The sequence below is a fragment of the Gnatocerus cornutus genome, chromosome 3, assembly GCF_029298725.1.
Source record: "Gnatocerus cornutus isolate USDA-ARS CGAHR chromosome 3, icGnaCorn1.1, whole genome shotgun sequence".
NCBI classification, from domain to species: domain Eukaryota; kingdom Metazoa; phylum Arthropoda; class Insecta; order Coleoptera; family Tenebrionidae; genus Gnatocerus; species Gnatocerus cornutus.
In genome coordinates this window covers 18,989,223-19,016,875 of record NC_142235.1, presented here as the reverse complement: position 1 = coordinate 19,016,875, position 27,653 = coordinate 18,989,223, and the positions used below count along the sequence as shown (strand labels likewise).

At 35.1% G+C, this 27,653-nt stretch overlaps 1 protein-coding gene across 3 annotated transcripts; it reads right to left on the bottom strand.

Moving 5' to 3' along the window:
• Nucleotides 1-85: 85 nt before the first annotated feature.
• slgA (proline dehydrogenase slgA) lies at nt 86-26,567 on the bottom strand. Of its 3 annotated transcripts, none has more exons than XM_088031614.1 (11): nt 26,167-26,567; nt 13,299-13,507; nt 13,061-13,242; nt 12,773-12,793; nt 10,043-10,107; nt 9,798-9,976; nt 3,917-4,091; nt 3,623-3,865; nt 3,288-3,573; nt 3,032-3,239; nt 86-675 (listed from the first exon to the last, which is right to left on the bottom strand). In XM_088031614.1, exons 1-10 carry the CDS (start codon nt 26,464-26,466, stop codon nt 3,034-3,036), a joined length of 1,866 nt encoding a protein of 621 aa, XP_087887740.1. In that variant the 5' UTR covers nt 26,467-26,567; the 3' UTR covers nt 86-675; nt 3,032-3,033. The 3 variants fall into 3 exon arrangements, with proteins under 3 accessions (XP_087887740.1, XP_087887741.1, XP_087887742.1); XM_088031615.1 differs by having other exon boundaries at nt 86-265; XM_088031616.1 differs by lacking the exon at nt 12,773-12,793.
• Between the last annotated feature and the right edge of the window lie 1,086 nt (nt 26,568-27,653).

Here is a 27,653-nt window from a genome sequence, read left to right as displayed (position 1 = left end):
GGACACAGAATTGACTCGTTCCTTAGCACTAATTAGAACAGTTGCAACAACAAAGCGAGAAACATTTACAAAATAACAGACAACATTACTTCAATTAAATTTATTCAATCACACCAAACTAAACAATTTAAAAAAGACTCAAAGGCAGATTTCAGTTACAGAAACAAATTCTATCATCACAGGCTATAAAAACGATACAAATTTCAACAACTAATAAATTACTAAAATCACCGAATCTTTCACAGGTTGTACCATCCAAAAATCGCTGAAAAAAAAGTCGAAATTGAAAGAATATAACCTCCACAATCACGCTCGACATGCGTCCATTTTTTTGTGAATTTTATAGTTGTTTTAAAACACACACTGAACATCTGTACATAATTTCATAATCTACCTAAATTTTATTAATTACTAAGCACTATCAACTCAATCCGGTTCTGTGTGAAGCGTTCGTCTTCCAAAACTGTTTGACTCTTACAAGTTATTTAATATTGTCCTTAATAAAATTCAGACTTTTGCGTTCTCTTAACCTACGGTTCTGGACGAATGCTTCCACACAGACGACTTGATTTTCGGTGGACTGTCTTTTACTGTATTTTTGCAACTACATATCTAAAATAGGTTCGGTACCCCCGCGGAGGCTGCTTTAAAAAAGTACTTCGCTTCGTTTCTCTCCTAAAAAACACGGTTTTTAACAGATTTGCGGACAGTTTGCCCCCGACAATTCGTCCCCCGCAATTGGTCCCCAAAATTGACATTTCTGTATGTCTTGTCTATAAATGTTTTCGTTTACGTTTTATTAATTTTCTTATAGGGTGAGTCAAGCTTGCGTAGTCCATTTGTGACCTTATTACAAATAAATATTTTATATTTTTGAAAAGATGAATGTATATGTCTGAATAAAATGCATATCTTAAAATTAATTTCAGTTGTCAGAAATGCACCATTTTTGCAGGGCCGCATTCAACTTTTTTTCTCTAAATGCAATCACCACTTTTAGTGGAGGATTTTAATGAGTTATTTTGTAAGCTATTTAAATCTATCAACTTTTAAATTTTTGGTCGTGACGTCAAGTTGATTTTTTTTCCGAAAATTCTTGAAGTTGCGGTGTCTGATTAAAAAATTGACAACTAAACTGTGCTGTTTCTCTTGATTTGACGAAAAATTAATTTTATGCTTAAATGGAAAAAAGAGACGAATTTAATTTTCAGGATTTACAAATGGACAAAACTTGTTTTTTTTTAATGAATTTTTAGTGTTATGAATTCAGTTTTATATTCTCATCATTTCTAGTCTCAACTTCATGGTTAAAATAAGCGATTTTTGAGATATGTATGTCAAAATTTTTATTAAGTATTTCCAATCACCAAATAAGAGGAAAAACTGAATAACTCAAGCCTTCCAAGACATCCAAGTAATAGAAATACTTTGCGAAATGTAAACATTAATTCATTTTTAAAAAAGATTGGGATTTGCGTTTATTATGCTATTGGCAATATCGAAGAATTACCTTAATTTTGCTTAATAAAGTCTGTTAGTAGTATTTTTATTAATAAATATTTCATATGATCTGAAAATAATCAGATTTAGTTGTCATTGAAAAACAAAAGCAATAGAAACGTAAAGCTTAGCTTGAACTACACACTCTACCATTGTCAAAATTAATAGCAAAGTATCACTATTACCCTTATATGCTTACCAAAGCTGATTGAAAATAAGTAAAAATAGCATTTGTAGGAAACTCCATTTGAATGTTTCTAATAACACAAAACCACCCCTAAACACTGAAAGTGACGTTATGCTACCAACTGTCAGCAATTGTCAAGCGTATCATTCAAACCAAGTCCTATGTTTCCATTGATGTTGTTTTTCAAAGACAGCTAAATGTTAAATTTTTTAGATTATTCGGTACATCAATTTTTTCAATACCATCAATTATCTCAAAATTCGCCTATTTTAACCTTGTAGAGGTTAAGAAAAAAAATAATGAGAATATAAAACTGAATTCATTAAACTAAAAATGTACAGAGAGTTCTTTGCAAAAATCAAGTGTCATTTGTAAATCCTGAAAATAAAACTCGTCTATTTTTTAAATTTAAGCATAAAATTAATTTCTGGTCAAATTAACAGAAAAACCATAGTTTAGTTATTGAACTTGTCAAGTTTTATCTTAATATCACGAAAAACAATGCTGCTTTCAATTTTTAAATCAGACACTGCAACTTCAAGAATTTTCGGAAAAAAAATCATAACTTGACAACGCCACGACCAAACATTTAAAAATTGATAGTTTTGATTAGCTTAATAAATAACTCATCAAAATCCTCCACTAAAAGTGGTAGGTTGCATTTAGAGAAAAAAAGTTGAATGTGGCCCTGCAAAAATGGTGCACTTCTAACAACTGAAATTAATTATAAGATAAAAATATAAAATAGTTATTTATAAAAGCGTCACAGAAGAACTACGCAAGCTTGACTCACCCTGTATAGCAAACTTGTGTTGCAGATATCAATTTTAAGTAAAATTATACAGAGTGTCCCAGATCTCATGACCCAGAGAGCAAGGTACGGTGCCGACAGCAATACAGATCGGAAATTTTAAAACAAAAATTGATTAAGTTAAACAGTATTCGAGAAAGAATAAAAAATTAACAACCAATCTCGAAAGCTTATTCTAGACGTGGAGTAAAAGGTCATCCCAATTTCCTAGGCAACGAGAGTCTGACCAATGAACGATAGTATGTGTCCATAGTTACCGATTTTCAAATTCTGTTCAGCTTCCGGATTGGCTACCTTTTTTTTGTCTTAACTCGACTATTTTTTGAGCTAGAAAATTTTGGTTCAGAATTGTTGCCTTCATAAGCCTTTTTTCTCTGAGTCACGAGTTCTGGGACACCCTGTATAAATCATTCTTCTATTATTATCAAAAATCGCACTGGGACGAATTGTCGAGGACTAATTAACGGGGGCAAACTGTCGGGAACGAACTAGTCGTATCCCTTATTAACAACCCCAAACAACCACCAACCTACATTTAGACAGGGGTGTAGTCTCCTTTCGGCGAGTAAACCCATTTCCCAGTAGCAACGCGCCTGAGGATTTCATGTGCTAATAATCTCTTCTCCTTCTTAATCTTCTTCAAAACGCCCTTATTCTCGTGAGCCCTTCTAGACAAATACGGCAAGACTTCGTTCACAGGACCGTACGGAATATACTTGTATGCCGAGTACCCGGATTGACCTACAACCCCAAATAATAGTTACAACCCCCCTGACCACACCAACTCACCTAGAGGGAAAGTAATGTAGTCGCACATCGCTAAAAGCTGCCCGAAGCAAATAACCTTATCTTCAGGTTCAATACCGAATTCTTTCATCTTCTGGATGGCGAAACGGACGGTGTCCTCGTTGTGCGAGGCGACCATTATAGCTATTTTCTTTTCTTCGCCGAGATCTTTGAACGCTTTGATCCTCCTGAGGCATTCGGTGAGGGTTTTGTGGTACATATCGGACGTGGCTTCATAGCTGGGGTTCGTCGGATCGGCGTATCCTAAGGCGGCGGCACGGGCGCGCTCCTACAACCCCCGTGAGATTAAAACGGTAATAAAAATTCCGAGTACGGACCTGTTCGAGGTACGCCCCTCGCACCAGTTTCGCCCCAAAGTAAAAGTTTTGTCTCTTCGCCTGCTCGAGATCCGTGTTGACTTCATCGAAGGCGTTCCTCAGGTAGCACTGGTAGGTGTTGAAGACGATGGCCTTCTCCTTGTTGTACTTCCTCATGAACTCCAGAGTGATACGTGTGATGGCTGGTTGGAAGTAGGTTTGTTCGGCGTCCACCATGATGCGGACGTCCATGTCTTGAGCGGCCTGCAATGGTAATAAAATCACCATCGTGTTTCTTAGGGGGTGGAAACGCACCTTGACGATGGTGTTGAGTCTTCTGATCATGTTTCTGAACATCTCCTCCTCTTTGGTGGAGAGTTGGGTGATGAGCCGCGACATCCTTCCAGTTTTGAGGTCGGGCACCCGGAAAGTGTTGCTCAGTTCTTGGTTTTCGTCGATGATGCCTGACCACGGGAACAAGTGCAGAATACTGCGACCAACAACAACGTCTATTTCAATAACTGTCAACAATACATGGCGCTGCTCTAAACGGCCACTCCAAAACAAAGAAAGAAAGAGGACAAACCGGGGAAATTAACCGTTTTAACCGACAGAAGCAGCTAGCAAATATTACCGGTGGTAATACTCACTAGCGCCCGCTCCACGAAATCCTTAAAACACAAACCACTCAAACTTGAAGGAAACAGAAGGGTCCAGGCAAAATAGACACGAAAATGCCAAAAGCTTGGAATAATTCCCGATTTTTGTGTGGACGTTCATTTTATTGTTCCAAGGAAGATGTCAAAAATCCCCATTTATAGGTGTGCTGCGGTCAATGTAAAAAAAAAAGGAATGTTTGCAAATATTTTGTCACTGGTGATTCCAATAGCAAAAATACTTATAAAAATTGTTACCTTATGAAAAGTTACCATTTTTGAGATTTAAAAATATTTTTCAAAATTTCAAGAATTTTGTTCTTTTGAGCACCACCTTAGTGCCTTTTTTTAGATCGAGGAAGCATTGAGTGAACTTGGCTCACAAAATTTTCGAGCAACTTATGAAATCAATTTTCTTCAAATTCTTTTTCATGGTACTTTTTATAGCCCAAGAGACACACATTTTGGAATTTTTTATTCTGAAAAATAACCAAAAAGTTTCAAATTTTTTTATTAAAGCTTGTAACTCTAGTAATTTTAATGCTACAGCGATGAAAGTTCGAGAGATTACTAATTTGGACTTGCTTATCAACTGTGCTAAATTCTAAAATTATAACCCAAGAGACACAAATTTTGGAATTTTTTATTCTGAAGATAAACCGAAAATTTTCATTTTTTTTTATTCAAGCTTGTAACTAGTAATTCTGACACCACAACGTTGAATTTTTGAGAAATTACTAATTTGGACTTGCTAATTAAGGGGTTATATACAGTTAGAATTTTCAAAAATTCGTGTTTTTTTTTATTTTATCTTCTTAATGTACATATATTTAAGAATACACACAGAAAATTTCATATCGTTCCGGTGAATATTTTCGAAGTTACACGCAAATTTTAAAAGGCGTTTCAGAGCGGTTGGAAGCATAAGGCCGGAGCGGCAGCGCTTACCTAGAACGCTGTCTCTTTTGCGCACCTACCTATGGTAAATGTTCCCTTCTAATGTATTTAGATGGCACATGGAAAAAACGAGGGTTTACTTCCTTGTACGGTGTGACATCATTGATCGGATACTATTCTGGTAAAATCATTGATATTGTTGTAAAAAGTGCCTACTGCAAACTGTGTGAAACTTGGAAGAAGAAACTCAATACCGAAGAATACAATGAATGGTATGAAGAACATAAAAATACTTGCACTGCAAATCATTCTGGTTCTTCTGGCAAAATGGAAGTAGATTCAGTCGTTGAAATGTTCCAACGTTCATTGGAAAAATTTGGAGTCATGTACAAAAATTACATCGGAGACGGTGACTCTAAAACGTACTCGGGAATTTTAAAAGCTGCACCTTACGGTAATCAAAAAGTTGTGAAAAAAGAATGTATTGGACACGTACAGAAACGAATGGGCACGCGACTCCGAGATTGTGTCAAAAAAAATGTTGAAACAGTTGAAAACAAAATAGGAAAAAAAAAACAAAAAAAAACTCTCGGTGGAAAAGGCAAACTTACTGGAAAGATGATCGATAAGTTGACAGTTTATTATGGCTTAGCGATAAGGAGAAATTGTGATTCCGTTGAAAAAATGTATAATGCTATATGGGCCACATATTATCATTATTGTTCAACTGACGAAAAACCTCAACACGATAAGTGCCCGGACGGACCAGACTCATGGTGCAGCTGGCAGAGGGCTGCAGCTTCCGATGAATTATCCACTTTCGAACATGATTATCAGCCATTACCAGAAGATGTTGCTGTGGCTATATTTCCGATTTTCACAGATCTCAGCAGTAAGAATTTATTAGAAAGATGTGTAGGTGGTTTTAACCAAAACAACAACGAGAGCTACAATCAACTAATTTGGAAAATCTCTCCCAAAATTGTTCCGGCTGGTTCGACAACTGTGGAAATCGCTGCATACATAGCTGCTGGCATATTTAATGAAGGAATGGCATCACTATTATATTATATGAAGGCAATAGGAATCACACTTGGACCTAATGCGCATTCATATGCTGAAAAAGAAGATGAGCAGCGCGTGACCATTTCCGATATTAGAGCGCGTGAGAGCACCCGAGATGGAAGAATGGCTCGGAGACAACATCAGCTCGAGTTATTAGAAGCTGCCAAAGCGATGGAGGGTCTATTATATGGTCCTGGAATAGACGACTCCATGTAAGTTGAAAAAAAAAAAATTATCCTATGTAAAGTGCTTTTCAAACTTTAAACGCGTTTTTCTCAAAATGGTTTTTTCAAAGTCGGTGACCAACATTACTCAAAAACGGCTAAACCGATTGTTCTCAAATTTTGACACAAGCTTCTTAAATTTATTTTTTAGTAATTGATCGAAGATTTTATCTTACCGATTAATACTTTTTTTCTTATAAACAATTTAAGGCCAAAATTTTGGCCGAAAATCAATTTTTTTCTTCTAGAAACTACCATTTTGTCAAAAAAATTTATTTTGCTTATTCCTTCGATTAATTACTAGATTTAACATTACTTTAACGAAATCTGTTTGGTTTTTTAATTTCAGAGGATCCAGTTCAGTGAAATAGTGGTCACCGCAAAACGTCTTTTTTGAGAGGAGCTCCCGGAGATCAGCTGTAGCTCCTGTTCAAATAAATATTTTTACTAGTTTTAAGTCTGAAAATATTGTTAAAAGATACCATAATACATGTTCAAAAATTTAGATCAATAAATTTAAAAAGTTTCTCAAAAAAAATTCTGGAAAATTCGCTTTTTTTCGGCCTTCTAACTGTATATAACCCCTTAACTGTGCTAAATTTTAAAATTATAACCCAAAGCAAACAAATTTTGGAAATTTTTATTCTGAAAAATAACCAAAAAGGTTCAAATTTTTTTATTAAAGCTTGTAACTCTAGTAATTCTGATGCAACAGCGATGAAAGTTCGAGAGATTACTAATTTGGACTTGCTCATCAACTGTACTAAATGTCAAAATTATAGCCCATTGGAGACAAATTTTGAAATTTTTTATTCTGAAGATGAACCAAAAATTTCCATTTTTTTTTATTTCAGCTTGTAACTCTAGTAATTCTGATTCCACAACGTTGAAATTTTGAGAGATTACTAATTTGGACTTGCTAATTAACTGTGCTAAATTTCAAAATTATAACGCAAGACAAACAAATTTTGGAATTTTTTATTCTGAAAAATAACCAAAAAGTTTCAATTTTTTTATTAAAGCTTGTAACTCTAGTAATTCTAATGCTACAGCGATGAAAGTTCGAGAGATTACTAATTTGGGCTTGCTTATCAACTGTGCTAAATTTTAAAATTATAGCCCAATAGACACAAATTTTGGAATTTTTTATTCTGAAGATAAACCGAAAATTTTCATTTTTTTTATTCAAGCTTGTAACTCTAGTAATTCTGACACCACAACGTTGAATTTTTGAGAAATTACTAATTTGGACTTGCTAATTAACTGTGCTAAATTTCAAAATTATAACCCAAGACAAACAAATTTTGGAAATTTTTATTCTGAAAAATAACCAAAAAGGTTCAAATTTTTTTATTAAAGCTTGTAGCTCTAGTAATTCTGATGCTACAGCGATGAAAGTTCGAGAGATTACTAATTTGGACTTGCTCATCAACTGTACTAAATTTCAAAATTATAGCCCATTGGAGACAAATTTTGGAATTTTTTATTCTGAAGATGCACCAAAAATTTCCATTTTTTTTTATTTCAGCTTGTAACTCTAGTAATTCTGATTTCACAACGTTGAAATTTTGAGAGATTACTAATTTGGACTTGTTTATTAACTGTGCTAAATTTCAAAATTATAACGCAAGACAAACAACAAATTTTGGAATTTTTTATTCTGAAAAATAACCAAAAAGGTTCAATTTTTTTATTAAAGCTTGTAACTCTAGTAATTCTAATGCTACAGCGAAAACAGTTCGAAAGATTACTAATTTGGACTTGCTTACCAACTGTGCTAAATTTCAAAATTATAGCCCAAGAGACACAAATTTTTGGATTTTTTATTCTGAAGATAAACCGAAAATTTTCATTTTTTTTATTCAAGCTTGTAACTCTAGTAATTCTGGCACCACAACGTTGAAATTTTGAGAGATTACTAATTTGGACTTGCTAATTAACTGTGTTAAATTATAACCCAACACAAACAAATTTTGGAATTTTTTATTCTGAAAAACAACCAAAATGTTTAATTTTTTTTTATTAAACTTGTAATTCTAGTAAATCTAATGCTACAGCGATGGGAGTTTGAGAGATTACTAATTTGGACTTGCTTACTAACTGTCCTAAATTTCAAAATTATAGTCCTATGGAGACAAATTTTGGAATTTTTTATTCTGAAGATGAACCAAAAATTTTATTTTTTTTTATTTAAGCTTGTAACTCTAGTAATTCTGACACCACAAAGTTGACATTTTGAGAGATTACTAATTTGGACTTGCTAATCAACTGTGTTAAATTTCAAAATTATAACCCAACGCAGACAAATTTTGAAATTTTTTCTTCTGAAGATGAACCGAGAATTTTCTATTTTTTTATTTAAGCTTGTAACTCTAGTAATTTTGACACCACAACGTTGAAATATTGAGAGATTACTAATTTGGACTTGCTAATTAACTGTGCTAAATTTCAAAATTATAACCCAAGACAAACAAGTTTTGGAATTTTTTATTCTGAAAAATAACCAAAAAGGGAATTTTTTATTCTGAAAAATAACCAAAAAGTTTCAATTTTTTTATGAAAGCTTGTAACTCTAGTAATTCTAATGCTACAGCGATGAAAGTTCGAGTTATTACTAATTTGGGCTTGCTTATTAACTGTGCTAAATTTTAAAATTATAGCCCAAGAGACACAAATTTTGGAATTTTTTATTCTGAAGATAAACCAAAAATTTTCATTTTTTGTATTTAAGCTTGTAACTCTGGTAAATTCTGACACCACAACGTTGAAATTTTGAGAGATTACTAATTTGGACTTGCTAATTAAACTGTGGTAAATTTCAAAATTATAACCCAAGACAGACAAATTTTGGAATTTTTTATTCGGAAAATAAACCAAAAAGTTTCAATTTTTTTATGAAAGCTTGTAACTCTAGCAATTCTAATGCTACAGCGATGAAAGTTCCGAGAGATTACTAATTTGGACTTTCTTATCAACTGTCTTAAATTTCAAAATTATAGCCCAATGGAGACAAATTTTGAAATTTTTTATTCTGAAGATGAACCGAAAATTTTCAATTTCTGAAATAGATTATTTTCATACGATGTTAGAAAATCTGGTAGATTAGACTTTATCGATGTATTCTGTTATAAACAAAGCGCTCAAAGAAGGTGAAAAAGAGACAATTTCCTACGAAAAATATTATAAAGTAAAGTGCTTTTGCAAAGAATTGTTTTCTTTGACATTTACCACTGCGTAACTTTTTTATTCGCACACCTATCGATGGATTCTTATGCCGAGATTCATGTTTACTTTGCCTAGACTAGAACGTAACGTAATAAAGGAACGGATAAAAGAATAAAAATTAGCACTCACCCTTGCTTGTCCGCCGTGATCTGCGTAAGGAACTTCTTCACCGATTCTTGATCCTGGATCTTGGAGAGTTTGCGTTCGAGATCTTGAATGGTCAAGTGATGCGTTAAAACATTACCCTCGCCACCTACGATTTCCGTCATGTATTTACGGGCTCGCATGATTACTTCTGACAGTTGAAGCTGTCACAGAAAAATGCCCACCCGACGGTTACAATATGAATCGAACTTTCTCAAATTGATACTCACCAACAACTGAGGCCTGCCGAGGGCTGTTAGTTTGATGGCTGTGATGCCAGTGCCGTATGTGGCACCTGCGAACAAAAAGTCAAGGGTTAGAGCAAACGCGTTCGGGGGAAAGAGGCGGCCTTTCATGGGGGTGCTAGAACGGTTTAGTAAGGAAGAATTATTCACGATCCGACATCACATTACCATCGACATTGTGCACTAAGGGAATGAATATGGAAGTGACATTTGCAAGTTAAACAACGTCTTTATTACCGAGTGGATTAAAAAAAAACAAAAAACAAAACACCAAATGAAGGATCTTATCATTTTAATTTTTTACGGATTGTAAACAGTTCTTATACAATAACGATCATAAAATATCTAATAAAATAAGAAGAAACAAATTCCACAACACAAAAACTTACCTACTTAGCCAACTAAGTAAAAACGAGCTACGAACAAAAACTTGCAAAAGCAAAACTAAAGCGTTTTTATCTACAAATAAAAACTGAATAAACAGTAAACTAAACAATTATTCATGTCACGCAATCACTCCCAAATCTCGCTCTTACTATTTAAATTTCATCGTATTAATGGATGCGATCAATACAATTCAATCCATAAAGAAGGTAAAAGAAGATTACCAACTTATGGAGTGAAGTTGCGGCGGTCTTGTCGCGTCGAGGCGACCTAAATGCAACATTCATTCTTACAACCACATGAAATTAAAAGCATTGTGACTAATAAATTCACGACAAAATTGTTGAACTGAATGCAGGATTTCGGTGCCAAATCATTCCTTAAATCACAGCACACTTACACAACAATGAATAATATAGTCTAGAAATGTACTCTTCATATGAGGTCAAATAGTAATATGAGACTGACTAAATCGCTCATGCTACGATATTTTAAGCTTTCAGTACACAACCTACCTTTGCACACATAAATAAACAGTAGGGGAAGAGCACCGAATATTGGATGATTGCCTAATATTGGATACCACCCTCAGTTTGGAAAAGCGAGCCATTAATCAGTTTTTCAATATGGCGAAAATAACACGATTGTGCTAATTTGAATATTTTGTTTGTGGGGGTTAAATACGTTTATCCAAAATGCACTAATAAAGAAGTACTTTATTCACTCATTTTAGACAAATAAAGAACTCTTTTACTCTCTAAACACTTTAAAGAAAATTATGCCACATTTCCATGACAATGCAAGCATGGCTTTGTAAACGCTAAAAATTTGTCACTGCTGTCACATCTGTCAATTCTTTTAATGCCTTAATTGCAACCAAAAGAGGCTTTGGATAAAATCTAGTATTATATTCGAGTGTAAGGACAAATTATTCACTCCAAAAATCTTATTCTCTCGATCTACGTCCTTACACTCTTTGTATAATAAATATCTATTATTTATTATAAAATTTGAGTTATTGGGAAAGTAAATCAATAAAAATTAATAATCTGGCATAATGAATACCGAATTCAATTCGAAACAAAGTGAATCCCTAATATTGGATACTGTGATGCCCTCAATATTAGATATCCAATATTAAGTAAGCATGTTATTGGATGTTATACAAAGTGTTTATAAATGTATCTAGCATCAAGGGTGCTATGAGATTTCAAAGAAATTTGCCGCTTATTATAAATATGGGTTTACATTTTTCAACTGACATTTGTAGTTAACCTCAATCATAGAGCAAAGTAAGTTTTGAGAAGAAAACTGTTTTAGTTGTGGTTTGAAACCTAAAAATCAAAAATTTTGACACAAAACCGTAAATGAAAAGTTGTTGACATAAGTAACATTATAAATAATTTTCAAGATAGTTGTATTCACTATGAAAACAAAGCGGGAAAGTAGTGAACAGCAGGAATTCCAGAGCCACCCTTGATGCTAGAAACATTTATAAAGTTATAATGTTGAAGGGCGTCGTTGACTAGATTTTAATTAATTATTACGACTAATTATGATCATTAAAATACAATTAAACCTTTGAAATAAGTAAATGAAAACTATATTTTTATTCTTATTTTCGCGTTCTATTATTGGACATCCCATTTTCGGATCTTTGATCCCCATTATTGCATATCTAGTATTGGGAAACCTTTTTTCAGAGCATCAAATTTAAGACAAAATACATATTTGCCGATAAAATAAAAATCGTGCATTATTTTGTAATTTAAACGGCGATCGTTTGTTTTTAGGTACTATTAATGCATGATTTGTCAGCTGAAATCATGCATTAAAGTGGGCTATTAATGAATGATTTAATGTGAATCTGAAGACGTGGTTCGTGGTTTTGAAGGCCCTGGATCTGTTTGATTGCTATTACCAAATCAAAACGACGATTGTTAGACTTCACTACGTTCGTGCCGGTTAAAATTGCTCAATTATTAATCGCTTTCATTAACCAACTTGTTTGTTAAATGGCTATTATTTGATTCTATTAAAAAGCAAGTACTTTTGATATATTTTTTTTAAAGTATCCAATGGTGCTCTTCCCCTACAAAAGAAGGTTCTATCGTTCTACCAGCGAGAGGAACAGAACAAAAAAAAGAGTGAAAAAAAAAAAAAAAAAAAATGTGTAATTGTCGTCTACGACCCCAAACAACCCAAATAGTAATAAAATGTGGGCTTACGCAACGCGAAGCTCAGTTCGTTCAGACCCAGATGAACGAAACTGCTCGCCTGCATTCTCTCCCTCTTTCTCTCAAAAAAGTACGCCAAAAATGGTTACTTTACCTGACGGATGCTTCTGAAAGTCTACGGAACAGAAACAATGTCCGATATTAATAATCATTAATTAAAAAAAAACTGAAAACGAATTAAGTCATTAGCTAGAAAAAAACAGGTGACCCATGAAACGTCTTCGCGAGATGCAATCGTCCCTAAAAATAGCAGATACCACACGAATCAAGGACGCATACAATAATAGCCACCTGTTCAGGTACTATGCCAAGTTTCCAAAGACGTATCGTGGGTCCACATAGGGTTACAACACCATAAAAAAAAAATAACTAAGACACTGACCTGCCACGGCCTCCAAGCATCTGATGAAGGTCTCCATATTCCTCTCGCACGTCGCCTCGTTCAAGTAGAAGTAAGTACGTGCAGACTGGACTTTGTATCTCCTATCGGCGAAGGTTTTATCCACATGGTACTGCTTCAGGGTTCCTTCCTCCACGGTGTCACCGCACTCTGGAACGGAAGCTCTGAAGAAGAAGAAACGTGGAATTAGTATGGCGAAGACACGACGGCAAAAACGTACTCGACTTCGCGTTTCTCGGCCTCTTCTTGAGAGAGATCTTCTTCGACCGAGTAGTCGAGGATTGGTTTCACACCGAACGATCGCAACCTCTCCAATGTGGGCCTTATTTTGTATTGATCCTCGCCGGCGACGAAGTGGCCGTAGAAGGTGGCCTTCATCACTTGGATGAAGAGTTTCTCGCCCATGACGCCTTTGCAGATCTTCATCAGCTGCAACGAAAAAAAACAGTTTCATTTTTTTACTCCTCCATGCAGTTACCTCTGTTTTGAGTCAACATTATTTCGTTAGGTTGGCAACAAGATTAAAAAAAAAGACGAACTGTCCAGGAGCGCCAACCCACTAAAAAACAGTGCGCCTGTTTGTCCGCAACCCAAAATACATCTCCACTGGTGACACGGTAAATTCTATCAAGATCCAATGGCTCGCTGCGCTCGCCTTTTAAGTCGCTACTTCGAGATTAGTGCCATATAACGTGGCACCCCGGCAAGATGACTAATTAATTAACAAATCCGCCTCGGCACTAAAAACATTCAAATTAATTAACACTCCTTTGCAAACCGTCGGTTTCTCCCTCCCCCACAATCAAACTGTTAAATTGTCTCGCTCAGTATTTGTAGACGAGGTTCAGAATAGAATTTATAGGACAACGCTTCTTAAATTAGAACGAGTGCAAATGGCGCAACGTTTTGATAATAAAGTTGTTTTTGCGTAATAATGCGGCGATGGTGGAGCAGCCCCAAAATTTTGGACGTTTGCCAAAGAAATGGTTTGATGACTATTAAAAAGTATCCACTTATAGGAGATAATGCCGTGTAATCGCCTGTGCAAACCTGGGAATAATAGGATGAATGGAAGCCTATTAATTGGTGTTTCAATTCTCTTTCGTTCTGTTGAAACGTTTAACTTTGTGGTTTTAAAATTTTAAAAGTGTGGTAATAAATTTTATTGTGTACCATTAACGAGTATTTACTTGGATAATAAAAACGTGTTTATGGACGTAAAAACATAACTATTATGTAAAAATTACAACGATTTCAGCCCAGGGGTTAATACTTCTCAAAAATGACTTCCCCTGATTTCCTAACCAATTTCCTTTTAATTTCGTCTAATTTCCCCTAATTTCCTTTTGATTTCGTCCAACTTCCTCTAAATTCTTTGTGATTTCGTCTAATTTCCACTGATTTCCTTTTGATTTCGTGTAACTTCCCCTAATTTCCTTTTGATTTCGTGTAATTTCCCCCGACTTCCTTTTGATTTCGTCCAACTTCCCCTAATTTCTTTGTGATTTTGTCTAACTTCCCATGATTTCCTTTTGATTTTGTCTAACTTCTCCTGATTTCCTTTCTATTTCGTCAAATTTCCCTGATTTCCTTTTGATTTCGTGTAACTTCCTCTGATTTCGTCTAATTTCAACTGATTTCCTTTTGATTTCGTCCAACTACCGTTAATTTCTTCGTGATTTCGTCTAATTTCCACTGATTTCCTTTTGATTTCGTGTAACTTCCCCTAATTTCTTTGTGATTCCGTCTAACTTTCCCTGATTTCCTTTCCAATTCGTCTAATTTTCCCTCATTTCCTTTTGGTTTCGTGTAACTTCTCCAATTTATATTTCGTCTAATTTCCCCTGATTTCCTTTTAATCCCGTCCAAATTCCCCTAATTTCTTTGTGATTACGTCTAATTTCCCCTCATTTCCTTTTAATTTCGTCCAACTTCCCCTGATTTCCTTTTGAATTCGCCCAACTTCCCCTAATTTCTTTGTGATTCCGTCTAATTGCCCCTGATTTCCTTTTGATTTTGTCTAATTTCCCCCGATTTCCTTTTGATTTCGTGTAACTTCCCCTAATTTCTTTGTGATTCCGTCTAACTTTCCCTGATTTCCTTTTCAATTCGTCCAATTTCCCCTAATTTCCTTTTGATTTCGTCTAACTTCTCCAATTTAAATTTCGTCTAATTACCCCTGATTTCCTTTTAATCTCGTCCAAATTCCCCTAATTTCGTTGTGATTCCGTCTAACTTTCCCTGATTTCCGTTTCAATTCGTCTAATTTCCCCTAATTTCCTTTTGATTTCGTGTAACTTCACCAATTTAAATTTCGTCTAATTTCCCCTGATTTCCTTTTAATCCCGTCCAAATTCCCCTAATTTCTTTGTGATTACGTCTAATTTCCCCTGATTTCCTTTTAATTTCGTCCAACTTCCCCTGATTTCCTTTTGATTTCGTGTAACTTCCCCTGATTTCCATTTGATTTTGTCTAATTTCCCTCGATTTCCTTTTGATTTCGTGTAACTTCCCCTAATTTCTTTGTGATTCCGTCTAACTTTCCTTGATTTCCTTTTCAATTCGACTAATTTCCCCTAATTTCCTTTTGATTTCGTGTAACTTCTCCAATTTAAATTTCGTCTAATTTCCCCTGATTTCCTTTTAATCCTGTCCAAATTCACCTAATTTCTTTGTGATTACGTCTAATTTCCCCTGATTTCCTTTTAATTTCGTCCAACTTCCCCTGATTTCCTTTTGATTTCGTGTAACTTCCCCTGATTTCCATTTGATTTTGTCTAATTTCCCTCGATTTCCTTTTGATTTCGTGTAACTTCCCCTAATTTCTTTGTGATTCCGTCTAACTTTCCCTGATTTCCTTTTCAATTCGTCTAATTTCCCCTAATTTCCTTTTGATTTCGTCTAACTTCTCCAATTTAAATTTCGTCTAATTTCCCCTGATTTCCTTTTAATCCCGTCCAAATTCACCTAATTTCTTTGTGATTACGTCTAATTTCCCCTGATTTCCTCTTAATTTCGTCCAACTTCCCCTGATTTCCTTTTGAATTCGCCCAACTTCCCCTAATTTCTTTGTGATTCCGTCTAATTGCCCCTGATTTCCTTTTAAATTCGTGTAACTTCCCCTGATTTCCTTTTGATTTTGTCTAATTTCCCCCGATTTCCTTTTGATTTCGTGTAACTTCCCCTAATTTCTTTGTGATTCCGTCTAACTTTCCCTGATTTCCTTTTCAATTCGTCTAATTTCCCCTAATTTCCTTTTGATTTCGTGTAACTTCTCCAATTTAAATTTCGTCTAATTTCCCCTGATTTCCTTTTAATCTCGTCCAAATTCCCCTAATTTCTTTGTGATTACGTCTAATTTCCCCTGATTTCCTTTTGACTTCGCCCAACTTCCCCTGATTTCCTTTTGATTTCGCCCAACTTCCCCTAATTTCTTTGTGATTCCGTCTAATTTCCGCTGATTTCCTTTTGATTTCGTGTAACTTCCCCTGATTTCCTTTTGATTTCGTCTAATTTCCCCCGATTTCCTTTTGATTTCGTCCAACTTCCCCTAATTTCTTTGTGATTTCGTCTAACTTCCCATGATTTCCTTTTGATTTGGTCTAACTTCCCATGATTTCCTTATGATTTCGTCTAATTTCCCCTAATTTTCTTTTGATATCGTGTAACTTTCCTTGATTTCCTTTAGATTTCGTCTCATTTCTCCTGATTTCCTTTTGATTTCGTCCAACTTCCCCTAATTTCCTTTAGATTTCGTCTAATTTCACCTAATTTCCTTTTGATTTCGTCTAACTTCCCCTGATCTCCCAATGATTTCCACTGATTTTCTGGTGATTCCTCATTGATTTTACCTCTTTTCCTAATTTCCTAAAACTTGCGGTTGCGGGCAAAACGGCGCTAAAGTTAGTCAGTCCGAGCCTACTCAAAACCCGTGTTTATTTGATCACCTGGTATAAAACTGCGGCTTAAGTCGTATTAACCCAAACGTAATCCGCCGTTCTGCTACAATTAATCCACGCTTTAATCCCATCGGAAAGACATCGACTCAGCTTATTGGAACTACAAACAGCGTGTTGCCGCTTTTAGCGAAATTGATCCGGTGAAACGTAAGGAAAAGAGCTTTTTGTTCTTATCATTTCGGATCGGGTTTGTCGAGTTTCAGCTTACACGCTATTATGCGAGATGATTTTCAAGAAACTCAGGACTGGACATGCCGACACGTACTTTTCAGGGGCGGACTTTCGCTTTTGCTCTTGCCGCGAGATAGTTATTTGTGTTACAAGGAGGGAAAGAGAAAATTTACGCGGCGACGGAGAAACTGCGCGACTCAGGTGACCAACTCGTCTGTGCTTCGTCTAGACGAATTGTCCGTGGATAAATGAACGGCATGTCGGAGATGAGAGCGGCAACTTTGGCGAGCTACGACATACGAGGTTACTTTTTGGTAACTTTTCTGTTTATTTTTAGGTGGTAAACCATAAACGCGATTTGTTTGTTCTCCGTGTTGAACAGTGCCAAGTTCGTTGGAAATATTTCAAGTCCCACCAAATAACCATTTTGTATGTTTTATAGCATCTAAATTTACAAAACGTTCCAATTGCCAATTCTACCAAAACCATAAAGAAAATTCGTTGGCTCGTGACCGCCACAAATCAATAAAACCGCCCACATTTCTATAACTATTGTTTTCGGTTTCTGTCTGGATATAATCTGTAATAACAGCGGCAGAATTTAAATAAGTTCATTGCTCTAATTTATAACAGAATTTGGACTCGTTCCCAGATTAAAAACTCTTCGCATTTCCGGGAAAATCGCTTCGAATTACATTAAATCCTGTAATCATGACACTAACGTTCCTTATCATCCCGCCGCTCTCTCTAATTATGGTAAATTCCGAGAGGGATGTCAATTTTCCGGGGTGAAACCATCCAGTACCAGGTAGCGCCACTGCGCTCCCCTGGCACCCAAACATTACGTAAACTTTCTTTTTTTTTTTTTTTATTTATACCAGTGGCGTCGACATCGCTCGGACGCCGCAGGCGTCACGTGAGTTAACCAGTTCGTGCAGTCACGCGACACCGAAAAAACCAATACGCTCTCTAGAATCTTGTCGAGAACCGGTCGACAAAGTGCAGACTGTTGAAAATATAATAGCAGTGTAATGATAGGTCAGGTGTTCTCATGAAAACAAAAAAAAAATAGCGAAAAGAAAGCGTTCAAGGTCGGTCAAGTTCGACGGGACGCTGCTGGTCTAGTTGTTACGTCACTAAATGTATTGGCATGGCCGGGGAACGTCAATTGTTCGGTTATTTCCATTGGTTAAAGAGGATAATTGTCGCGTAATGAGGTAACTATAATAACGGAGATTCTGGATTGTCTGTGGTGTTGCGATTTTTTCGAGTTTCAAGTTACGAAACTGTTTGTAGTGGCAAATTTGTTTGATCGCATTGTTATCTGTTTGTAAACAGATCTTTTACAGATAAAACAAGACAATATCAATTTTTAATGAAGCTGTAGGACGCCGTCATGTTTACGTTGGTAGCACTGTTTACTGACACTGCGTTACAAAGCATATCGTACATACAGAATTTTTTGAATTGTGTTTTCAAAATTTTCAACTTGTATAAACATTTGTAATTAGGGCAGTTTTAATTCTGAAACAATGAAATTTCAAGGATTTACTACTTTGGATCTGTGTCTTGGGTGTGCAATGTGCAAATTTTAGACCGAGAAATTGAAGATTTGGAAATTTTCATTTTCGCCCGAACTAAAAATTTCCACCTTTTCGAAAATAAAAATTCGTAACATCGCCAGTTTTTAGGCCAAAAAAATGAAATTTGGAGGATTTGCTATTTTGGGCCTGTTTCCTAAGTGTGCTAAGTTTTAAAATTTCGACCGAGAACTTAAAGATTTAGAAATTTTCAGTTTCGCCCGAACTAAAAATTTCCACCATTTCGAAAATAAAAATTCGTAACTTCACCAGATTTTATTCCAAAATAACGAAATTTGGAGGAATAACTATTTTGAGTCTGTTTTTTAAGTGTGCTAAATTTCAAAATTTTAGACCAAGAAATAGAAGATTTAGAAATTTTCATTTTCGCACACACCAAAAATTTCCATCGTTTCGAAAAAAAATAACTTCGCCAATTTTCATTCCAAAATAATGAAATTTGAAGAATTTACTATTTTGGGTCTGTTCCTTGAAGTGTCAAATTTCAAAATTTTGGACCGAGAAATTGAAGATTTAGAAATTTTCATTTTCGCCCGAACTAAAAATTTCCACCTTTTCGAAAATAAAAATTCGTAACATCGCCAGTTTTTAGGCCAAAAAAATGAAATTTGGAGGATTTGCTATTTTGGGCCTGTTTCCTAAGAGTGCCAAGTTTTAAAATTTCGACCGAGAACTTAAAGATTTAGAAATTTTCAGTTTCGCCCGAACTAAAAATTTCCACCATTTCGAAAATAAAAATTCGTAACTTCACCAGATTTTATTCCAAAATAACGAAATTTGGAGGAATAACTATTTTGAGTCTGTTTTTTAAGTGTGCTAAATTTCAAAATTTTAGACCAAGAAATAGAAGATTTAGAAATTTTCATTTTCGCACACACCAAAAATTTCCATCGTTTCGAAAAAAAATAACTTCGCCAATTTTCATTCCAAAATAATGAAATTTGAAGAATTTACTATTTTGGGTCTGTTCCTTGAAGTGTCAAATTTCAAAATTTTGGACCGAGAAATTGAAGATTTAGAAATTTTCATTTTCGCCCGAACTAAAAATTTCCACCTTTTCGAAAATAAAAATTCGTAACATCGCCAGTTTTTAGGCCAAAAAAATGAAATTTGGAAGATTTGCTATTTTGGGCCTGTTTCCTAAGGGTGCTAAGTTTTAAAATTTCGACCGAGAAATTAAAGATTTAGAAATTTTCAGTTTCGCCCGAACTAAAAATTTCCACCATTTCGAAAATAAAAATTCGTAACTTCACCAGATTTTATTTCAAAATAGCGAAATTTGGAGGAATAACTATTTTGAGGCTGTTTTTTAAGTGTGCTAAATTTCAAAATTTTAGACCAAGAAATAGAAGATTTAGAAATTTTCATTTTCGCACACACCAAAAATTTCCATCATTTCGAAAAAAAATAACTTCGCCAATTTTCATTCCAAAATAATGAAATTTGAAGAATTTACTATTTTGGGTCTGTTCCTTGAAGTGTCAAATTTCAAAATTTTGGACCGAGAAATTGAAGATTTAGAAATTTTCATTTTCGCCCGAACTAAAAATTTCCACCTTTTCGAAAATAAAAATTCGTAACATCGCCAGTTTTTAGGCCTAAAAATGAAATTTGGAGGATTTGCTATTTTGGGCCTGTTTCCTAAGGGTGCCAAGTTTTAAAATTTCGACCGAGAACTTAAAGATTTAGAAATTTTCAGTTTCGCCCGAACTAAAAATTTCCACCATTTCGAAAATAAAAATTCGTAACTTCACCAGATTTTATTCCAAAATAGCGAAATTTGGAGGAATAACTATTTTGAGTCTGTTTTTTAAGTGTGCTAAATTTCAAAATTTTAGACCAAGAAATAGAAGATTTAGAAATTTTCATTTTCGCACACACCAAAAATTTCCATCGTTTCGAAAAAAAATAACTTCGCCAATTTTCATTCCAAAATAATGAAATTTGAAGAATTTACTATTTTGGGTCTGTTCCTTGAAGTGTCAAATTTCAAAATTTTAGACCGAGAAAGAGAAATTTTAGAAATTTTCATTTTTCTCCAAACCAAAAATTTCAATTATTCTGAGAAAAGTTGCTAGTTTGGACAGATTTGATTCAAATACCACGAAATTTTCTACGTGAGTTAAATTTCAAAATTTTAGAACATTTTTAGAAATTTTTATTTTTATTTTCGCACAAACCAAAAATTTTCACCGTGTGTTTTTGATTCCAAAATTAGAAAATTTTAAAGAATTCCTATTTATGTCTGCTTCTAAAGTGTTCTACATTTCAAAATTTTAAACCGGGAAAGAAAAGTTTTAGAAATTTTTATTTCCGCCCAAATTAAAATTTTAATCGTTTCATAGAAAAATTCCTAACTTGGTCCGTTTTAGTTGTAAAAAAACGAAATTTAGAGACATTACTATTTTGGGTCTGTTTCCTAAGTGTGCCAAGTTTCAAAAGATTAGAGCAAGAAGGAGAGTTTTTAAGAAATATTCATTTTCGAACAAACTAAAAATTTCAATCATGTCGCATTAAAATTCGTACCTTGGCCAGTTTTGATTCCAAAATAACGAAATTTTTAGGAATTACTATTTTGAGTCTGTTTTTTAAGTGTGCTAAATTTCAAAATTTTAGAGCAAATAGGGAGTTTTTAGACATTTTCATTTTCGCACAAACCAAAAATTTTCACCGTGTGTTATAAAAATTTGTAACTTGAGCAGTTTTAATTCCAACATAATGGAATTTGAAGAAATCACTATTCTAGGTCTGTTTCTTAAGTACATTTGCAAAAGACGATTGAAAAAACCAAAATGAAAGAAAAATGACAGGCCGACTTGACGTCATGTATTGTCACTCATTCATGTATTGTCGAATCGCGTCCAAAAAGTAAGTAAATATTCCAAGTCAAGGCAAATACGATTGTCAAAATCCTTGAGTTTGCCGTCCATGACACTATTACTTCGTGTTTTGCTCATTTTCCTAGAAGCAATGCGATAATAACAATTTGCTTTTGTAAAATATCAGTTTAGATGAGTTTACAATTGCCCCAATCATTTTTATGATAATACAAAAACACGCAAACTACTTTTACAACAAAAACATATTTAATCCGTCTGAGTGGTTCCCACATATTTCAAAGCCTGCTTGTATTCAGGGTGATACTTATTCCAAAAACAAAATATGCGTTTGTAATGAAATTCAGAACACACTGAGATTTACATCAAAACGTGATTAAAATATTGTTATCATCACGTTATCAAATTTCATCAAAGTCTGAAATCTAATATACAGCGCTAATAATGGAAAATATCACAGCAGGCGTTGCTAATGGTTCTAATACATACTAACACGTGCAATTCAATAATAATTCACACTTTTGACCTTTGTCAAACAAAAAACTGACTAGGAAAAGTTTCATTTCGACATTTGCATAACAAAAAGTACGACAAACGTCAAATTGCTGTCAAAACCTCATAGCCCACTCTTACTTATTCCCGAGTCGCTCCTCTTCCCCTCCACGCCCAAGCCAAAAATAAATTTAGAATCCGTTAATGAGATTTTGTGGAACAACCGCGCTTTCATTCCCGATAATCCCACTTTTACTCCAACATTATTTTTAACCAAAATTCGGCCCTTGATCCTTTCAATCATCGCGTCGATGATTCAGTTGGCGTTGAAAAAACCAGCCAAAAATTCCATTGCACTGTGAATTTCGGTAGCAGTTGTCACCGGCTCAAAGTCCGGCTGAGAAAAAATAACGCAAATATTTGCTTGACATTCAAACGAAGGTGGGCGAATTCGCTTTGTCTGATAATACGAAAATACACAAAAAAGAATGAACGTCACGAAAAAATTGACAGAGCAACAATGCATGACAGCTAATTTTTCAATTAGCCGCGTCATTCTACCATACGCGAAATTGGTTGCGATTGTCAAAAGCATAACTAACAATAATTTAAGTAATTACAACACGAAAGTAGTAGAAACCTGTCATTTTCATTAAAGTTCAAGGACGCACCCTGACCGTAACCCGAAAAGCAAGTTGGCCGCGACTATGACGCAACTTCTTATCATTGGCGTGGCGAAAATGAATCATTCGCCTGTCACAACGCATTGGTGGGATTATCTTATCAAAAACCAATCGATTTACAGAAGTCGTCTTTGGACCAATAGCAATGCTGAAGATATTGACGCCCTCAAAATGACGAGTTTTTGGTGCGGCGGAAAGTTATTGTTTGAGCGAGTTAAACAAACAGTTTTTGCAAATATTTGTGTGACGTCACAAGACGCGAGCGGTTAACAAACTTGGGTATTTAGTACGATTACTTGGAACTATAAAAAGCCGTGTAGACAACCGCAAATGGAACCGCTGCAGTTCGTAATGAGGGCACAAAAAGTGGGGATCCGCAGTGCTCCTCTATTGTCCCGTTCCTTTCGTGCTAATTATTAATAAAAATTCAAAATTTTAGAGCAAGAAAGGAGGTTTTTTGAAATTTTCATGTTCGCACAAACTAAAATCATTTCGATTAAAAATTCGTAACTTCGGTAGTTTTAATTTCAAAATTATGAAATTTTGAGGAATTTCTATTTTGAGTCTACTACTTAAGTGTGCTAAATTTTGAAATTTTAAACCGGGGAAGAAATTTTAGAAATTTTCATTTTCGACCAAATTGAAAATGTCAATCATTTCATAGAAAAATTCCTAACTCGGTCAGTTTTAGTTCTAAAAAAACGAAATTTAGAGGAATTACTATTTTAGGTCTGTTTCTTAAGTGTGCTAAATTTCAAAATTTTAGAGCAGGAAAGGGAGTTTTTAGAAATTTTCATTTTCGCACAAACCAACAATTTCCATCATTTCGTAACTTCGCCAGTTTTCATTTCAAAATAATGAAATTTGAAGGATTTACTGTTTTAGGTCTGTTCCTTAACTGTGTTAACTTTCAAAATTTTAGACCAAGAGAAATTTTAGAAATTTTCACTTTCGTCCAAACCAAAAATTTCAATTACTTCGTAAAAAAATTGCTAGCTTGGGCAGTTTTGATTCAAAAACGATATAATTTTGAGAAGTTACTACTTTATATCCGTTTTCTACGTGTGTTAAATTTCAAAATTTTAGAATATGGTAGAAAAATTTTAGAAATTTTTATTTTTATTTTCGCCCAAACCAAAACTTTCCACCGTGTGTTATAAAAATTCGTAACTTCGGTAGTTTTAATTCCAAACCAATGAAATTTGAAGGATTTACTATTTTAGGTATGTTCCTTAACTGTGTTAACTTTCAAAATTTTAGACCAAGAAAGAAAAATTTTAGAAATTTTCATTTACGCCCAAATTAATAATGTCAATTATTTCATAGAAAAACTCCTAACTTGTTAAGTTTTAGTTCTAAAAAACGTAATGGGGACACAAAAAGTGGGGTTCCACAGGGCTCCACTATTGTGCCGTTTCTTTCCCGTTATTTATTAATGAACGATTTTTGTCTTGTCTTTATGTCACACTTAAAGTACTGTTATTACCAACATGAACGGTTAAATAGACTCATTAAGTACTGTTTAGTAAATAAAGTAGCCTGACATATCAACAAGTGCATCAAAGTGGCAACAAGGTGTTGATCATGCTCGCGAAATATGACACCATAAAGGGTTTAATAGTTTAAAGGCAACAAAAGGCCTTGTTTTATCAAACATGTTGGTAGTATTGTTTCCATACTTCTCAAAAATGACCTACATTTGACTTCCCCTGATTTCATTGTGTTTTCGTCCAACTTTCCCTTATTTCCTTGTTATTTTGTTAAACTTTCCCTGAATTACTTGTGATTTCGTCCAACTTCCCCTTATTTGCTTGTTATTTCGTTAAACTTCCCCTGAACTCCTTGTGATTTCGTCTAACTTTCCCTGACTTCCTTTTGATTCCGTCCAACTTCCCCATTATTTCCTTGTTATTTTGTCCAACTTCCCCCTTATTTCTTTGTAATTTAGTTTAAATTCCCCTAATTTCCTTGTGTTTTGGTCCAACTTCCCCTTATTTCCTTGTGATTTCGTCTAACTTCCCCCTTATTTCCTTGTTATTTCGTTAAAATTCTCTTGAATTCCTTGTGATTTCATCTAAACTCTGCTTATTTCCTTGTAATTTCGTCTAGTTTTTGTCCAACTTCCCCTTATTTCTTTGTCATTTCATAAACCTTCCCCTGATTTCCGTGAGATTTCGTCCAACGTCCCCTTATTTGCTTGTTATATCGTAAAACTTCCCCTGATTTCCTATTGATTACCCCTAATGTCTTAATGATTTCCCCTGATTTTCTATTCATTTCCAAACGACTTTTCCTGATTTCCCAGGAAGGTTAACCCCTCGGTTTACATATACATATTCGCGACTGGTAAAATCAGGAACACCAACACAAAACTGACAAAAAAACACGATCAAATTATTTTGTTTTCAATTATGTTCGTTCATTCATTACTCTGTGCACATGTCATAAATCGTATAAAACGGTAATAATCTTAGTAATAAATTCCACGACACGTACTATCAGACTATCACAACTAATTTAAGTCACCGGTTATTTCTAGCGACGTATTCGGTAAATATTTAATGAAAAATAATAAAAATATGAAGTGGATTAGGATTCTTATGCAATACAAGTTTTAATACACATTTCGACAATCGAGTTGACACGATTTGTCAACAATCATAACAAAATCGGCTGGCGCCTCGTGATCTACATTCACACTCGTGCGAAATTGTTCACTTTTCGCACTTGTTATGTAAATATCTATTTCAATTAACCGGAAACTACTTAAATCCATCCAAAGCCAACAAGATTATCCAAGACTGTATTTTATTGTTTATAATAATAGGAAAAAACCTGCGGACGATTAATAAACTTGTTTTGTCAGCACGCAATGGAATAATAGCCGCCGAAAAACCTCGAAATCGCCAAGCATAAAAACCGTTTTTATTTTTATCTGTGAAAAAAAAACTTTTTCTTCGTTCAGTTGGTAACAGTGCAACAATTCCAAGAATGAGTTGCATGTAATTAAGACGAGCCGTCAATGCCTACTCGATCCCTCGCGTAAAAAATTGCATAATAAGGCCGTCTTGAACCGACGTAGTAAAAATCGATAGGTGGCCGTGTCGCGCATTGCTACCAACCCGTACCGAGTAAAAACACCACCCCGACGTGAAATCAGCCCCGAAAAACCACCGAATTGTGTAGAAATTGGGGCGAGGTTGCGACACGGCCACGTGCCAACTACAATATACGTCATTTCAGGCGCTCAGACAGCGATTTAAGCTCCGAGGTTACGTAAAAGTCTCCGACGAAACGGCTAAAATCCCCCAGCCGGCGATCGATTTCCATCGGATTGGGGTTTACCTTCATGTTGTGTTCGACGAGGGTCTCAAAGGAGCACAGGGTGTAGACGATGTAGGCCCTGACGAGCTCCCAGTTCGTCTTGCTCTTGAACGCCGCCTTGGCATCTTCGAAGGTGATGTCCAGCGGATCCTTGCGCTTAGTGGGGACGGCGGCGGCGGCCTCCTGGACGACGGCAGCGGTGGATTTGAGGGCGAGACGAGTCACATCGATCCTCGGCTCCTGGAGACGGGATAACTGGTCCAAAACAGGTCCGTACTTCTTGTGAACACTGGCTCTGGACACGGAACGCAAAAAAGCCATCACACGGTGGAAAAATCCGAGAAAGCCGCCTTTTTTAGATGGTTAGACACAGCACGGCCGAATCAACTCCTCGGAGGCGAGAACTACACTGCGGCGCGGAAGGAGAATCGTTGGTCGGTTTCGTGGGCCGGTCACTGAATTGGCAACGCGCGCAAGACAGGAATTTCGCGATTTGATGGGGAAATGTGACGTTTCCGGACGCAGATTTCACGATTTGACAGACAGTTGCAACTTTTTGACGGACACAAACCACTTGATTGTTTCAAAAGAACGGAGCGCACCAATCAGGAGCGATCAGAGAAACGTCAAAAAATTGCACGGATTTAAAATGGCGGCACATTACGCCAATTAACGTTATAATGACCATACTGAGCTTTGTCAGGACTCAATTAACAATTTCCCTCACTTTTCCGAATGGGGGCTTCACCGCGCAAATATCATTGGCGGGGATCTAAACTGCGCGACAAAAGTTACGGACAGTGACGTCACGAATAGACCCAAGAATAAAGGAAATTTTACAACAGTTATTCGCGACGTGTAGGCAACGTTTCGATAATCAAGACCTGATTCATCATCAAGGTACTTTATGCCAAATCATAACAGCGTCCACTTGAATTTCCTACATTATTGCCACAGTTGAGGTCTTTTTCCATAGATATTTTAATAAAATAATGAAATTTGGAGGAATTACTATTTTGGGTCTGTTTTTTAAGTGTACTAAATTTCAAAAATTTAGAGCAAGAAAAGGAGTTTTTCGAAATTTTCATTTTCGCACACACCAAAAATTTTCAACATTTCGAATAAAAATTCGTAACTTCGCCAGTTTTTATTCCAAAATAACGAAATTTGGAGGAATTACTATTTTGAGTCTGTTTTTTTAAGTGTGCTAAATTTTAAAATTTCAGACCAAGAAATTTTCATTTTCGTACACACCAAAAATTTCCATTATTCCGAATAAAAATTCGTAACTTTGCTAGTTTTTATTCCAAAATAACGAAATTTGGAGGAATTTCTATTTGGGGTCTGTTCTTTAACTGTTAAAATTTTTTAGAAATTTTCATTCTGGTCTAAACCAAAAATTTCGATTATTTCGTAGAAAAATTGCTAGCTTGATCAGTTTTGATTCATAAACCATGAAATTTTGAGAATTTACTTCTTTAGATCCGTTTTCTACGTGTGTTAAATTT

Excerpts from the sequence above, each read along its gene's own strand:
- slgA (XM_088031614.1), bottom strand. The coding sequence starts at position 26,466 with ATGGCTTTTTTGCGTTCCGTGTCCAGAGCCAGTGTTCACAAGAAGTAC. Across the intron at positions 9,977-10,042 it reads TCGGCAGGCCTCAGTTGTTG|CTTCAACTGTCAGAAGTAAT; the intron begins GTGAGTATCAAT and ends TTTCTGTGACAG. Across the intron at positions 3,240-3,287 it reads CTACATTACTTTCCCTCTAG|GTCAATCCGGGTACTCGGCA; the intron begins GTGAGTTGGTGT and ends TTGGGGTTGTAG.